The following is a 12,284-nucleotide window of genomic DNA, read 5'->3' as shown; positions in this document are numbered from 1 at the left end:
TTGTAGGGTTCCTATCCTACCTTGATCTCCCTTAGCCAGGTTGAACTCCCTTATATCTCTCCAACTAATACCGTATTTTGAGGAGGCCTATCCAGAGCAACCACCTCCCCAATTCCCTGGGGGACAAAACTCCTCACTCACTGGAGACTTCGGCTATAAAAACAGGTTTAAACCCTGAATCAAGGTAACGATTATTCTACTTATTCAAGCACTCATTCTAGTACAAACTTCTATTTCAATTATCTTCACATCATAGATTATTATTTCGTGGCTACGCTTTTCTTTTTTAATTTTATTATTCTAAAATTGTGTACTAATTTGAGGGCCAAGTGTTAATATTTCGTTTGCAAGTTTCCGTTTCAGGCTTGTGAAAGAATTTGGCTTAAGAGATCTTGAGTCCACGGATCTCACAGTCGCTCCCGCATAACTCGGTGACACAATGTTGCCTCCCAATTTGGCCATCACCATTGCATTGGGCGACAAAAGATCACACACTCCATTGGGTGATCGTCGTCGCTGAGATTCAGCTGATGGTTGCCCAAGCGGTCGTCGGCATGACGGTGAAGGGAAGGTGAGTCGGTGGGAAAAATGGAGAGAATTTTAATTTTAAAGAAATAATTAAAATGAAGTAATTTTTCAAAGTTTAAAAATAATAAAATATATTAAAACTTTATTTTAAATACGCATATTGGTCATTTTAATTTAAATATCATTTATAAAAAACAATATTATTTTAAAATATTGATATAATATTTTTTGGTATTTTTATATTCAATTAATATATTCTAGGAATAAATGTAATTTATTGAAATATATTTAACTTTATTATAATTTTATTTAGTTAATAATATATAACTGTATATTCTATTTGTATTTTTATTTATAAAACATTTAATTTTTAAAAATGAATTTTAGTATATTACTTTTTGTATTATGATTTTTCAAGTTTAATTTTTAATTTTTAAATGTTTTTATATTTAAATTAATTCATTCCATACATAATTATAATCTATTGAAATAAATTTGAACTGAATATTAATTTAAATTAATCAAATATATAACTTATTAAAATATAATTAAATTAAATAATAATTTAAAATTAATCACTTTAAAATATTTTTAAATGTCAAAGAAAAGCGAGCAAATGGACATTTGCACAAGTGTAACCCAAAAAAAGAAACAAAAAATCCCCACTCGCACGATATGCACATGTCAAATACTCTCCATTAGTTTACGATAAGAAGGGATTTTTTGCTGTATTTTATCAAATATAGGACGATTTGTACTTATAAAATTAATACAGAAAAATTTCACCCTATTTCACCGAAATACAAAAGGTGTGAGAAGTTAGACAGGGGGGGGGGGGGTAAATAAATAAATTAAGAAATTGAATTAAATAGACAAACGAAAAAACTTGAGACACCAATTCACCCTTTTTTAATTATATCTAATATAGATAAGTACACTCCCCGATGGAGGGTCAATGTAATTTACCTCAAGTGGTGTACTTTAAAATTTTACTTTTGAATTAGGGGGTGCAGTTGTAATTATAATTATAATATGTACTTGTAATTTTACAAAAAATAGAAAATGTTCATGTAATTAAACTCAACCTTAGAGGGTACCGTTGTAATTTACCCTAAAGTTACCATCACTAGACAAGTTTTCCTTTCACAATTATTCTATAAAGGGCAGAAAGTATTTCTGTAATTTACTATTGGTTATAGATTAAAAACTCGATAAATAACTATTATTAATAATGGTTAATCAAAAAACTTTGCTTATCCACTCTGAATTTTTTTTTTTTTTTTTGCCATAACAAATATTTCAGTATTACTGCAAATTACAACGGTCAATAACTGTTGTGTAACTATGATTAATAACTATTTACTACCTTTGGCGGTCAAGAGATACACAACGAACAGTTGCTATGATGATTCTTTCACTACGGGGTGAAAGGCCCAAGGTAGGCTGGTGTTCACTATTATTGGGCCGATTCAGAACCCCTAGACATGCTTTTGTGTTATGGCTGGCGATCCTTGGTATACTCTCTACTATGGATAAGCTTTGGTTGGCTCATCTTAATAGTTCTTTCATATTATATTTTGATGGTGCTGATGAGACCCATGATCATCATTTTTTTCGCTACACTTATTCGCGTGGCTGCTTGAGGGTGATTCGACGCACACTTTGGTTCGATTGGCCAAACCGAGCTTGGGCTACTGACGTCTTATGGGCTGCTCGCAGATGGAGAGGCAAACACTACGTTTCTCCGCCTACCACGCTCTTTTGTCCTCGTTTGTGTACTATATCTAGCATGTTGCGCTTAGGCGATTTGATGGAATACATGTAGATATATGCATTGTGGGTGCGCTGATAGTTCGTGATGTGCAACAGAGGATTCTTAGTGTAAAATTACCTATTGCTATTAGCACTTGTGTGCTTTACTGCTTATGGCGGATTCCTTGGCCTGTCGAGAAAACCGCTTAATGAAAATTACCTTTACTGAAAAAAATTATTCACTAAGGCTATTAATTTTCATTTAAGACAATTAATTATTATTAAATATTAAAATTTGGGATAATTACAGTTTTAGTTCCTATACATTGCCACTAATTCGTTTTCAGTCCCTAAACGTTTTGAAATTCTATTTTAGTTCCCTAAGTCTTAAAAATATTAACAGTTTCGGTCATTCGACCTAATTAGTGACCATTTTACCCTTTAAAACAAAATATATAGTTCAACAATCTATTCCATATGCTCATAATCAGGACTAAAATATTTTCGAAAATAAAAATAAGCCTTTATAAAATCATATCTTATATGACAGCCTTACTTCCAAATATTTTAAGTTCGATTTTACAAACTTTCTTCAATCACACTACAACAATACATAGTTGGCTGTCAATTGTAAAGATTAGAACTTCTCTTCAAAAGACGGAGAGGTGATGTCAATTTAGGCAGTTGATTGTCGGCGAAACCTTAGCATATTTCTAGGTACAGCCAATTATTAATGGATCTGTATCAAATTCAAAGGGGGCTGGACACACATTGGGCTACTTAAAAGACAGCTAATTTAGAAGGTTCAACATCGGCGATTCATATGGGCCTTCATTTTTCTTTCTTTTTTTTTTTTTATTCCCCTTTTAAACTGTGATTAAAAAGTTAGAAGTTTGTTTATAAATTCAGATGCGTAATTTGTTCCAAATTTATTGGAGCAAATTACGTATCATTTTAAAATTTAGCATTAGGATATTGAAACTTTGTAGCAAAGAAAGACGTGAAAATTTACGATTGCAACATTTCGTTGTGGCCGAGAGATTTGAATTGTTTTGGACTTGAGTTGTTGTGAATATGTGTGTACTTCGCATTTTGATGTATATTAATCGTTAGTCTTAAAGACTCATTTTTACAGGTATGAGTTAGGATTTTGGCTTGCAGCTCACTCTTTTCGACTTGAACATTATAGATTTTTTTTAGTGGACCAATGTCCTAAATGACCGTATAAAAAATACATTGACTGAATTAGTCAATTTAAAATAAAAAAAAATTATATTGTTTTGGATCCGTCCATCAAAATGAATAAGACCTAAATTTGGTATGAGTTTATTACGAATTTATCCATCTTGAAAATATATAAAGTTCAAATTTATTATGAAATTTATTTAAAAACCAACCATTAGTCAATTTATTTAAGCTTTCAATTGATAATTTATTCCAAATATTTCCAATGTCAACATGTGTTGTTGGTGATTTTTATTTCTCAAGTTACAATATAGTTTTTGGTCAATTTCAAGATTAATGTATCTCTAAGTTGACTGAACTGTGCCGATTTTCAGTTCTGTATCGACAGATTTTTTTTTAAAATTTAACATTCAGTTCGATTTTAATTGTGGTCACCAAATAACCGAATTAAATACCAAACTTTATATATATAAAAAAAATACCACTTTTTATTGTGAAATTTTGGTATGGACTTTAGTTTTAAAGTCCGATCATTAGCAAACTTTTTTTAAATTTTCGTTGGTAATTTATCTAAAAAAGAATTCGATGTCAACAACAACAAATATATGTATGTTCTTTCTCATATTTGTTCTCAAGTTACAATATATTTTTAATCAATTCTGACTTAATGTATCACTAAATTTATCGAACTTTGTTGAAATCAAATTTATAATAATTTTTTTTTTAAAAAAAAAATTAGTATTCGTTTCAATTTCTATCACCAAAAGCAATTTTTTTAATATATATATAATACCTAATACCTAATTTTTTTTTTTATGGATGGGTAGTCGTTTATTATTTTCAATTCATTGGGGGTGTGCGAATATGCTTGGCCAACAGTGTCTGGTGGCTCGAGTTGAGGGTGCACCTCAGTCAAGGGGTGCACCAGCAGAACTTTGGCTTGAGACATTGTGCCTCGACCGGGTGCACTGGGAGGCGGGAGGGGTCTGGTGCGCTGGGAGGCACTTGGGCTCGAGGCATTGCCTCAAGCTAGTGCAAGGCGCACGCACCCGAGCTGGGGGTGGCGCCCCCCTCCAGCCTCGAGCTGGGGGGGAGGCCCCCTCTTCAGTGCCTCGAGCTGGGGCCTAGTGTTGCGGCTCGAAGCGCCCCCTCGCACCCACCTCAAGCCTTTGGTTCGAGTTCTCAAGTGTTGGGAGGAGGTGTTTATTTTTGCGTCCTCTGGGTTTTGAACCCAAGTCAAAAGGATGGTAAGTAAGAACTCCTATCACTACACCATCAAATATTTCTTAACAATATTTGCTCTCATCCTCTATTAGTAGATGTTATTCATAATTTATTCATCTTTCGCGCCAAATTCTTTCATTCATTTTGAGAAATTCGATGTCATCTTCAAGAGATGAGATTCCCCGTAAACAATTCTTACACTTGGTAATGGAGCCCCCCAAGATTTTGGAGAGAGTGAAGCGGCGCAAAATTTTTTTTTTTAAGGACGTAGCCTCTTGGGGTAATTTTTTCACCATCCATTAGGTTGAAACTTTTGGTAGGTAACTCGATAGTACTACATATTCATAAATGTAGTCACTACACTTATGTTATTTTGTTCTCTTATAATTTGCATTCGTCAGATGTTGCATCAAGGGGTGTTTTTGCTCAACCCTCATAGTTAGATTTTTACCAACTTCGAAAGTGGGGGGCAAAATTTTTCAATTCCAATATTTTCCGTTGCCTCAAGAATTTGATAAGGGGATGTTGCCTCAAAGGATACTTCATGTGCCGGAGCCGGTCTTTTACCAACTTCAAAGGGATGTCAAGTTTTCGGGACGACATTATTGACGAGGATCTCGATGAAAGTTCCAATTAGGGGGTCCAGAGGCAATAACGACTTTTGCCTATATGACAATGACGATTTTTGCCTCTAAGGTCCTCATGAAACTTCAAGGTTCTCTATGTCTAAATTTGTTTTGTTTGTTGGGACGACGACAAGAAAACCAACTTCATTACTCAAAATTTGGAATACAAAGTTTTACGGAAAATCAAAAGGGGATAAGGATATGTCAAGCTACTACTCGAGTTTTCTCCTATTACAAGTGACTAGCCAAAAAAGAATTTTTTCCGCTACGTGAACTTTGAGTTCCTCCTTCATGGCTTGTTGATCTTTTTGAGGTCACGGGATGACTCCTGCGGTCGGATAGTTATCGTCACGAGGAGTTCGCACATTCGGCCCACGGTCAAATTGGCGTCCTTGTGCATAGTGGTTGACATATTACTTTAAGTATCCCGTTGGATCAATTTTTCTATCTCATTCTTCAGGTGATGGCATTCCTCCGTCGTGTGTCCCCTGTCTCGGTGAAAATGACAATATTTGTTAGATTTGAATCTCTTGGGGTTATCTTTCATCTTTGCCGGCCATTGACTGATTAGCCTTTATTGTTCTGCCACCATTAATATCTCTCCCTTGGGAGCATTCAAGGGGGTATAGTGAGCAAACCCCGCCGGAGGTACATGCTTGCGTTCCTCTTTCTTTTTCGGCACTTTTTCTTCTTCCCGACCCTTCCTTTTGCCGCTAAGGGAAGGATCCAAAGCATTAGACTCCTCAATCCGGATGTATTTCTAGGAGCGCACGAATAAGTCTTCCATGGTGCTAGGGGGCTTTCCGGCTATAGACTCTTTGAATCTTCCCGGTTGTAGATTCTGTTGGACAATACTGGCTAACAACTCTTGATTAACATGAGGAACCTCATGCACTGCATCTACGAACTTTTGCATGAAGTCTCTCAGAGTCTCGTCTTCCCTCTGACGAATAGTAAATAGATATGCCGCTGTTTTCGGGACCTTTTTGTTCATGGAGAAGTGGTGCAAAAAGCGTTGAACTAACTGCTCAAGGCTGAAAATAGTTCCAGCGGGCAGTTGGTTAAACCAAGCCAACGCTCGTTTTGAGATTGTAGTGCGGAAAACCTTACAGTAGGCGGCGTTACTCAGATCATACCAATCAATCTTGGCGTAAAATTTGTCTAAGTGTTCTTGTGGGTCTCCCGTTCCATCATACTCCGATAGATTCGACACCTTGAGACCAGTTGGGAGCGCCTCGGCCAGAATGTTGGAGACAAATGGGCTCCGTCTTGAAGGTGCCACAGCCAACGACGAGTAGGAATCCTCGGCTCTACGAGTTGGTGGGGGGGCGGAAGATTCTCGATTATGGAGATTCCGATCTTGAGTTTGTGCAACTTCGGGCCTGGAGATCCGACTGTTTACTTCCTCTCGCCTCTGCTCCTCCTCGGGAGCCGAGGATAGTTCTCGACTTTTGCGAGGGGAAGGAGGGGGCGGGTTCACTGGTTGTTGCGCCACAAATTGGGCCACGGCTTCAACCGCAGCTCGTGTAGACGCGTCTTGTATCAAGGCTAGCAAGGCCTCCTGTGTCAGCTGAATCATCGGTTCTTGGGGTGGAGCATCCGGGGGGAGTACTCCGATTGGGGGTATGGCCGGAGATTTTTGATGCGACGAGGGGACTCCCCCATTGAGGGATGTCTACTGGTGCGTTAGGGGGGTTACCTCATGAGAAACTGACTGTTCACCAGAGGGGTTCTGTTCCATTCCGTTTGCTTGGGCTTCTCGAATTGCGTCTAGATCGTGTACGTCAAGGGCTCGGGACCTGGTATGCATGCTCAACGTCGAGGTAAATGGTTCCCACAGACGGTGCCAATGATGTAGTCGAGGTTTTTTGCTAAAGGATAAAATTGAAATTTTACCACGATGGAATTGCACACCAGGTGAAATGCAATTTCCGCAAAATGTGTAATTTGCAAGAGAATGGGATCTTGTCAATGAATAGTAACTTGGATTAAAAAATTAGTATTTTGGTATTTATGGGGTGTTGAAAATTATATGGTGTGGTGAGGTATATATGTTTAAGGTGTGCCCCATACATGTTAAATTACTCTTTTACCCTCACAAGTTAATATATTTTACCAATGTACATCAACTACCTACAACATAAATGCATCCTAGAGACTCCCGAATGGCAAGTAAAGGATAGGAAAAACCCTTTTCAATCCTCTTTATTGTAAGCGCGTACGGACAGAAGAAATCTCAAGGAACCATCTTTTGTTTGATCTATTAGAATGTTTGAGAGCCAAAAAGATTTTCCATTGCAGGTGAAGAGAAAAAATAGCATAGTTGCATACCGACATTTGTGATATGAAATAAAAGGTATAACAAGTGGGCACTTCTGCAATCTGCTAGTAACCAAAAACCAATAACGAAGTTACCATGCTTGCCAATGGTACAGAGATGTTGTCATCGACTATTCCGGTAGTCGGGAGAGACTCTATGAGGGTTGCCACAAATGAAACCAAAGCAACTCGTTCTAAAGTCTGCATCCACTCCAGTTGAATGTATCCAAGCACCGCAAAATAATAGAGCATACTGTTGTCATTAGAAAAAAGTGACATTTAAAATGTCACATGAGTGATCAAGTTTTTTCTTTTTCCCAGAGTAAAGTTAGCAGGAACAAGAAGGGCTTTAAAATTTGTACGCACCCAATAGAGACCAAGAAACCGAAGAGAAACATTGATATGCTACCAGCCCAACTCTTCTGTGGATTATAAGGTATTTTCACAGAGCCAAATCTTCTCCCCATGATATCAGCAATGCCTACAATTCAGCAAGTTTAAGGATTTCAAGAAAGTACTGGAAAAATAAATCTGAAAGGCAGTACTCTTACCATCCCCACCACACATCATAGCCAATGAAATCATTCCAACAGGGGATTCACGCCAAAAGACGATTGCACATAAAATCAATACAAGCACGTAATAAAGAGGGCCTCTCAGCAATTCCCTGTGAAAGAACCCGCACTATGTATAAGATTCTTTTGTTGCTAAAAGATATATAAATAAGATCAACAAAGATGTTGAGAATTACTCAGGCTTTCCCTCTCTACTAACTGATTTTATGAGCCCTTCATCTGTAGTCAAGGAAAGACCATTCATCACAAGCCTTAAGCAATTCAAGGAAGGCACTACAGAAGCAAAGTAGCGAGCCCCTGTAGAAGCACTAATCTAAGATCAAAATCATCAGATGAAGTTTCTGAGGTGATAAAAATTTAAAAACAAGAGAAAAGGCAAACAGCAAAATCTTTCAACAACACAGCAGATACCTGAAGATTGGCCAGGATGCCAAAAAAAGCAACCCAGACAGTATGTGAACCAGCTTCCGGCTCAAAGTCTATTAGAAAAGTTGGAAAAAGTTAAGTGAGGAAGGCATCAAGCTTTCAGTGAGCTACCCAAGAAAGTACTTGCACAAAATACTTTTAAGATACAGAAAACTAAGAGAATTCTGGATTGGTATAAAGTTATTTCTTTGGGCGCTGCATTGCATTCGGTTCAGAACACCATGGTACGGGCATGAAATTTAATCTGTTCACTATTTTGAGAAATTTATCACCCTCTACCTCTATATTTACCTTAAAAAAGAACAAGATACTTCATTGGGATGAGCATGTATGTTTGTGCATCTAACTTGAAACAAAACTAATACTTACCGAAATCCAGAATAAGGGTTGATGCTCATGTTTCCATGACTAATGAAAAGAGATCTTAAAACAAGAGGTTTTGGAGGTGTTGCATGTGGAAGAACGTTCATATACAACTGACTTTTCAATGACACTTTAGGCAAGTTATTGCTTGCATTTACAATATGCCAATGAACAGCATTTCCAATCAAGGATATTTAGAAGGATCAGAACTTACAAACTTTATCATCCTCCCCAGTCATTCTGATAAGATTTTCCCCAAAAATAATGATTCTATAATATAGATGATGGAGTGTGGAAGTATCCCGATGTGCAAGAATCAAATATGAACTTATCTAAAAGAAACCAAAAACCATCTATTGAGAAATTTATCATTTACTCTAACATCTCTAGAGTCGATTATGGTTTTATTCTCTCATATGTAGATTAGGATTGGCCTAAAAAATCAATCAGAGTCAAAAGACACCACAAAACCGTTAATTAAGAAATTATCATTACTCAAACATGTCTAGAACCAATTATCGTTTAATTATCCCATATGTGGAATAGGATGGCCAACAGAAATCCATATTTCACTTGGCGTGGAACTTTTGCATAAAGCTATTACCTACTTATACAATAATCCAGCAAATATTCCATGATATGCAATTTCTAAAAGCTTAAGATGATGTACAAGGTAAAAGTGCAGTAATTACACATGTTTGTGGCCATACTTTCTTGGCAGATTCAAGTTTCAATACCTGTAAATAAGAGACTAATTCGTCCACTACCCCAACCCCCTCCTCATGACCCCAACTTAAATTCGATTAAGGAAAAGGGGGCAAGAAACAGAACAGCTTTTTGTTCTACTGGGAGATTGCACAAAGAAACAGAGCAAAGATATAGAAATGGGACTAAAGCAAATGAAGAAACCTGGACGGAAATTTATGACTATTATTGGAAAATTCCTTTCCATTGTGTTTGGATGGATGAATTTGAATTTGACGAGTGGATATGGAGAACGTATGTCATATCACTCCCTGTTGTCTGGGAGAATTTGAAATCCTTCAATTTTTCACAAAACATAGTTCTAAATGAGAATAAAAACATTTAAAAGACTATGTAATAGAGTCATCTAGAGGCCCATAAAGGATTTAATGGATTTGTTACTAACAATTTGAAATTCAAACTCCAAATCTATATGTCCAAAGTCTTGCCAGAAACAATAGTGCTATTTGAGGCATATTCTTTTAGGAATGCACAGGCTGCTCTACTATCCTTTCTTTTCAATCTATATTTCCATGGTCAGTATCTGATCGCACTAAGTACACAAGCATCAAAAGGAACTTCTTCTGTATTGTCACCTAGTCGAATGTAGTTTCCCAATATGTGATTTCATGAAAATACCAGATTCCTATAAAACTCTCTCTCTCTCTCTCTCACACACACACACACACAAACTCAGAGACGGACAGACTCTCTCTCACGCAGACACACGCGCGAGCACAAAAACAAAGAGTATTTGATACACCCGAGGAAGAACCGTGCATGTAGAGATACACATAGGTGCGAGTGTGTGTGTGTGAGAGAGAGAGACCTGTTCGATGATATTGCGGCGCGTGAGGTTATCGAAAGTGGAGACAAGAGCGTAAGCGCCGCCGACGACCAAGGCGGTGGCGGCGGCGTCCTGGAGCACAGCGCCACCAACCCCGGCGGCGGCGGAGAGCACGGCGCCTCTGGTGCGGCGTAATCCACTAGGCTTGATCAGAACGTGTTTGGGAAGAGTAGCTGTAAAGAGAGGCAGAGCGGAGGCGGGGGCGGCGACGTGGTGGCTGAGGAAGCGTGCGTGGGATAAGGTGGTCCCAGTGGCTGGTACACCCGGGCTCATGATAGCGCCGTAGCCCATCTCTCTCTCTCTCAGTTGTGTAAATGTCCTAAGGCATGTGTGTGAGCTGAGATTGGATGCTGAGGATTAAATTTTTTATTTTTAAAGCTACAGCCAAATGTAAAATTATTAAAGCATGCTCATGTCTTCCAAAAAAAAATTAAATATATATATATATATACAAAATTTTATGAATAGACTCAAAATATCCCAAAACTAAAAAATATATCTAACTAGTAAAAAAATTTTAGTCCCCATTGATCGAAGCTGGTAATTTGCGATACACTTTATGAATGTGTATAATTTTTTAAATTATCTAAAATAATATTGATGGGTGCAAAAAAACGCACGTATCAAAGAAGCAATGCGTGCCAAAAATATGGTGCTCAATCCACTTAAAGTGGAAATTGGTGCAACAAGCGATAGAGGATACAAATAAGTAAAGTGTTATTGCTTGATTTTGTGTACAATAGAGAGATTGATATAAAAATAATCTTTTAAATACGAAATTACAATGCTTCTTCAACCTAACATAGTAGCAAAAACGGTAAAAAGTATAGCAAGTGGGCTCAAAGAGTGAAACACATATGCATGTGTTAAGGTGTTCTTCTGACCACGTCCTTCTAGTGATGCCCTTCTGATCCTCCTTCCTCTCCTGTTGGGGGAGCTCTCTCTTTGTAGTTAACAAGATTGTTGGAGAATTCACAAATTTAGGGCGATCATGACTCAAAGCTGTTGTATAATATTGATCCCCCTCGAATTTGAGAGGTAGCTGGAGGATCCCCCTTAGATTCGGTGGATTGTTGGAGTCTGTTGTGTATCTGTTGAGGGATTAGACAATTTTGCCTTCTCGAATTTTTAGAGAGGTGGTTGAGGAGCATTTTTCAAGCCTGTTATGGTTTAGAGTACTCCTCTTTAGAGGTTGTTAGTCCTTATTCGATTCTGTGAGGGGGACCTTCAGAGGTTTTGTGTGGCCACCTCCTACTCCTCAGTGGGTTGCATGTGGAGGACCTTTGAGTTTGGCTGGGAGACTTCAAGTCCCTAAGCCTCTATGTGCGCTTGTGAGGCCTCTTGGATCATGGTCCTTTCAGACTTGGACCGGTTGGATTTCTATTGTTTGGGTAAAATTGTTCGAAAATCTGTCAAAAGACTAAAAGTAAGCAATTTCATAAGTTACTGGATCTAAACAAAAATGAACATAGTTATCGAACTAAAATTAAAATTAAGTATACTTACCGAACTAAAATAACACTTTTCCCCACCCCTAATTTTCTAACTAATTTTTCCAGCATAATTGATATTTTTCTGAAAGCAAAACCTCTCACAAACCAATTCCCTTGGGACCAACGTGTTGGTTTTCATTCATTTGTGACATGAAGACGTACAAGTCAAGACACTCCAACTAATAGCATAGACAACAAGTAC

At 37.6% G+C, this 12,284-nt stretch overlaps 1 protein-coding gene across 1 annotated transcript; it reads right to left on the bottom strand.

Annotated features, from left to right (window-relative positions):
- Window positions 7,587-10,954, bottom strand: LOC105174170 (probable phytol kinase 1, chloroplastic). Its single transcript, XM_011096179.2, has 6 exons — window positions 10,572-10,954; window positions 8,621-8,688; window positions 8,386-8,517; window positions 8,186-8,301; window positions 8,001-8,115; window positions 7,587-7,887 (listed from the first exon to the last, which is right to left on the bottom strand). The coding sequence occupies exons 1-6, from the start codon at window positions 10,878-10,880 to the stop codon at window positions 7,701-7,703; spliced, it is 927 nt and encodes a 308-aa protein (XP_011094481.1). The 5' UTR covers window positions 10,881-10,954; the 3' UTR covers window positions 7,587-7,700.

The sequence above is a fragment of the Sesamum indicum genome, linkage group LG11, assembly GCF_000512975.1.
Source record: "Sesamum indicum cultivar Zhongzhi No. 13 linkage group LG11, S_indicum_v1.0, whole genome shotgun sequence".
NCBI lineage: Eukaryota > Viridiplantae > Streptophyta > Magnoliopsida > Lamiales > Pedaliaceae > Sesamum > Sesamum indicum.
The sequence above is the reverse complement of the archived record's forward strand: the minus strand, read 5'-3'. Positions and strand labels throughout refer to the sequence as shown.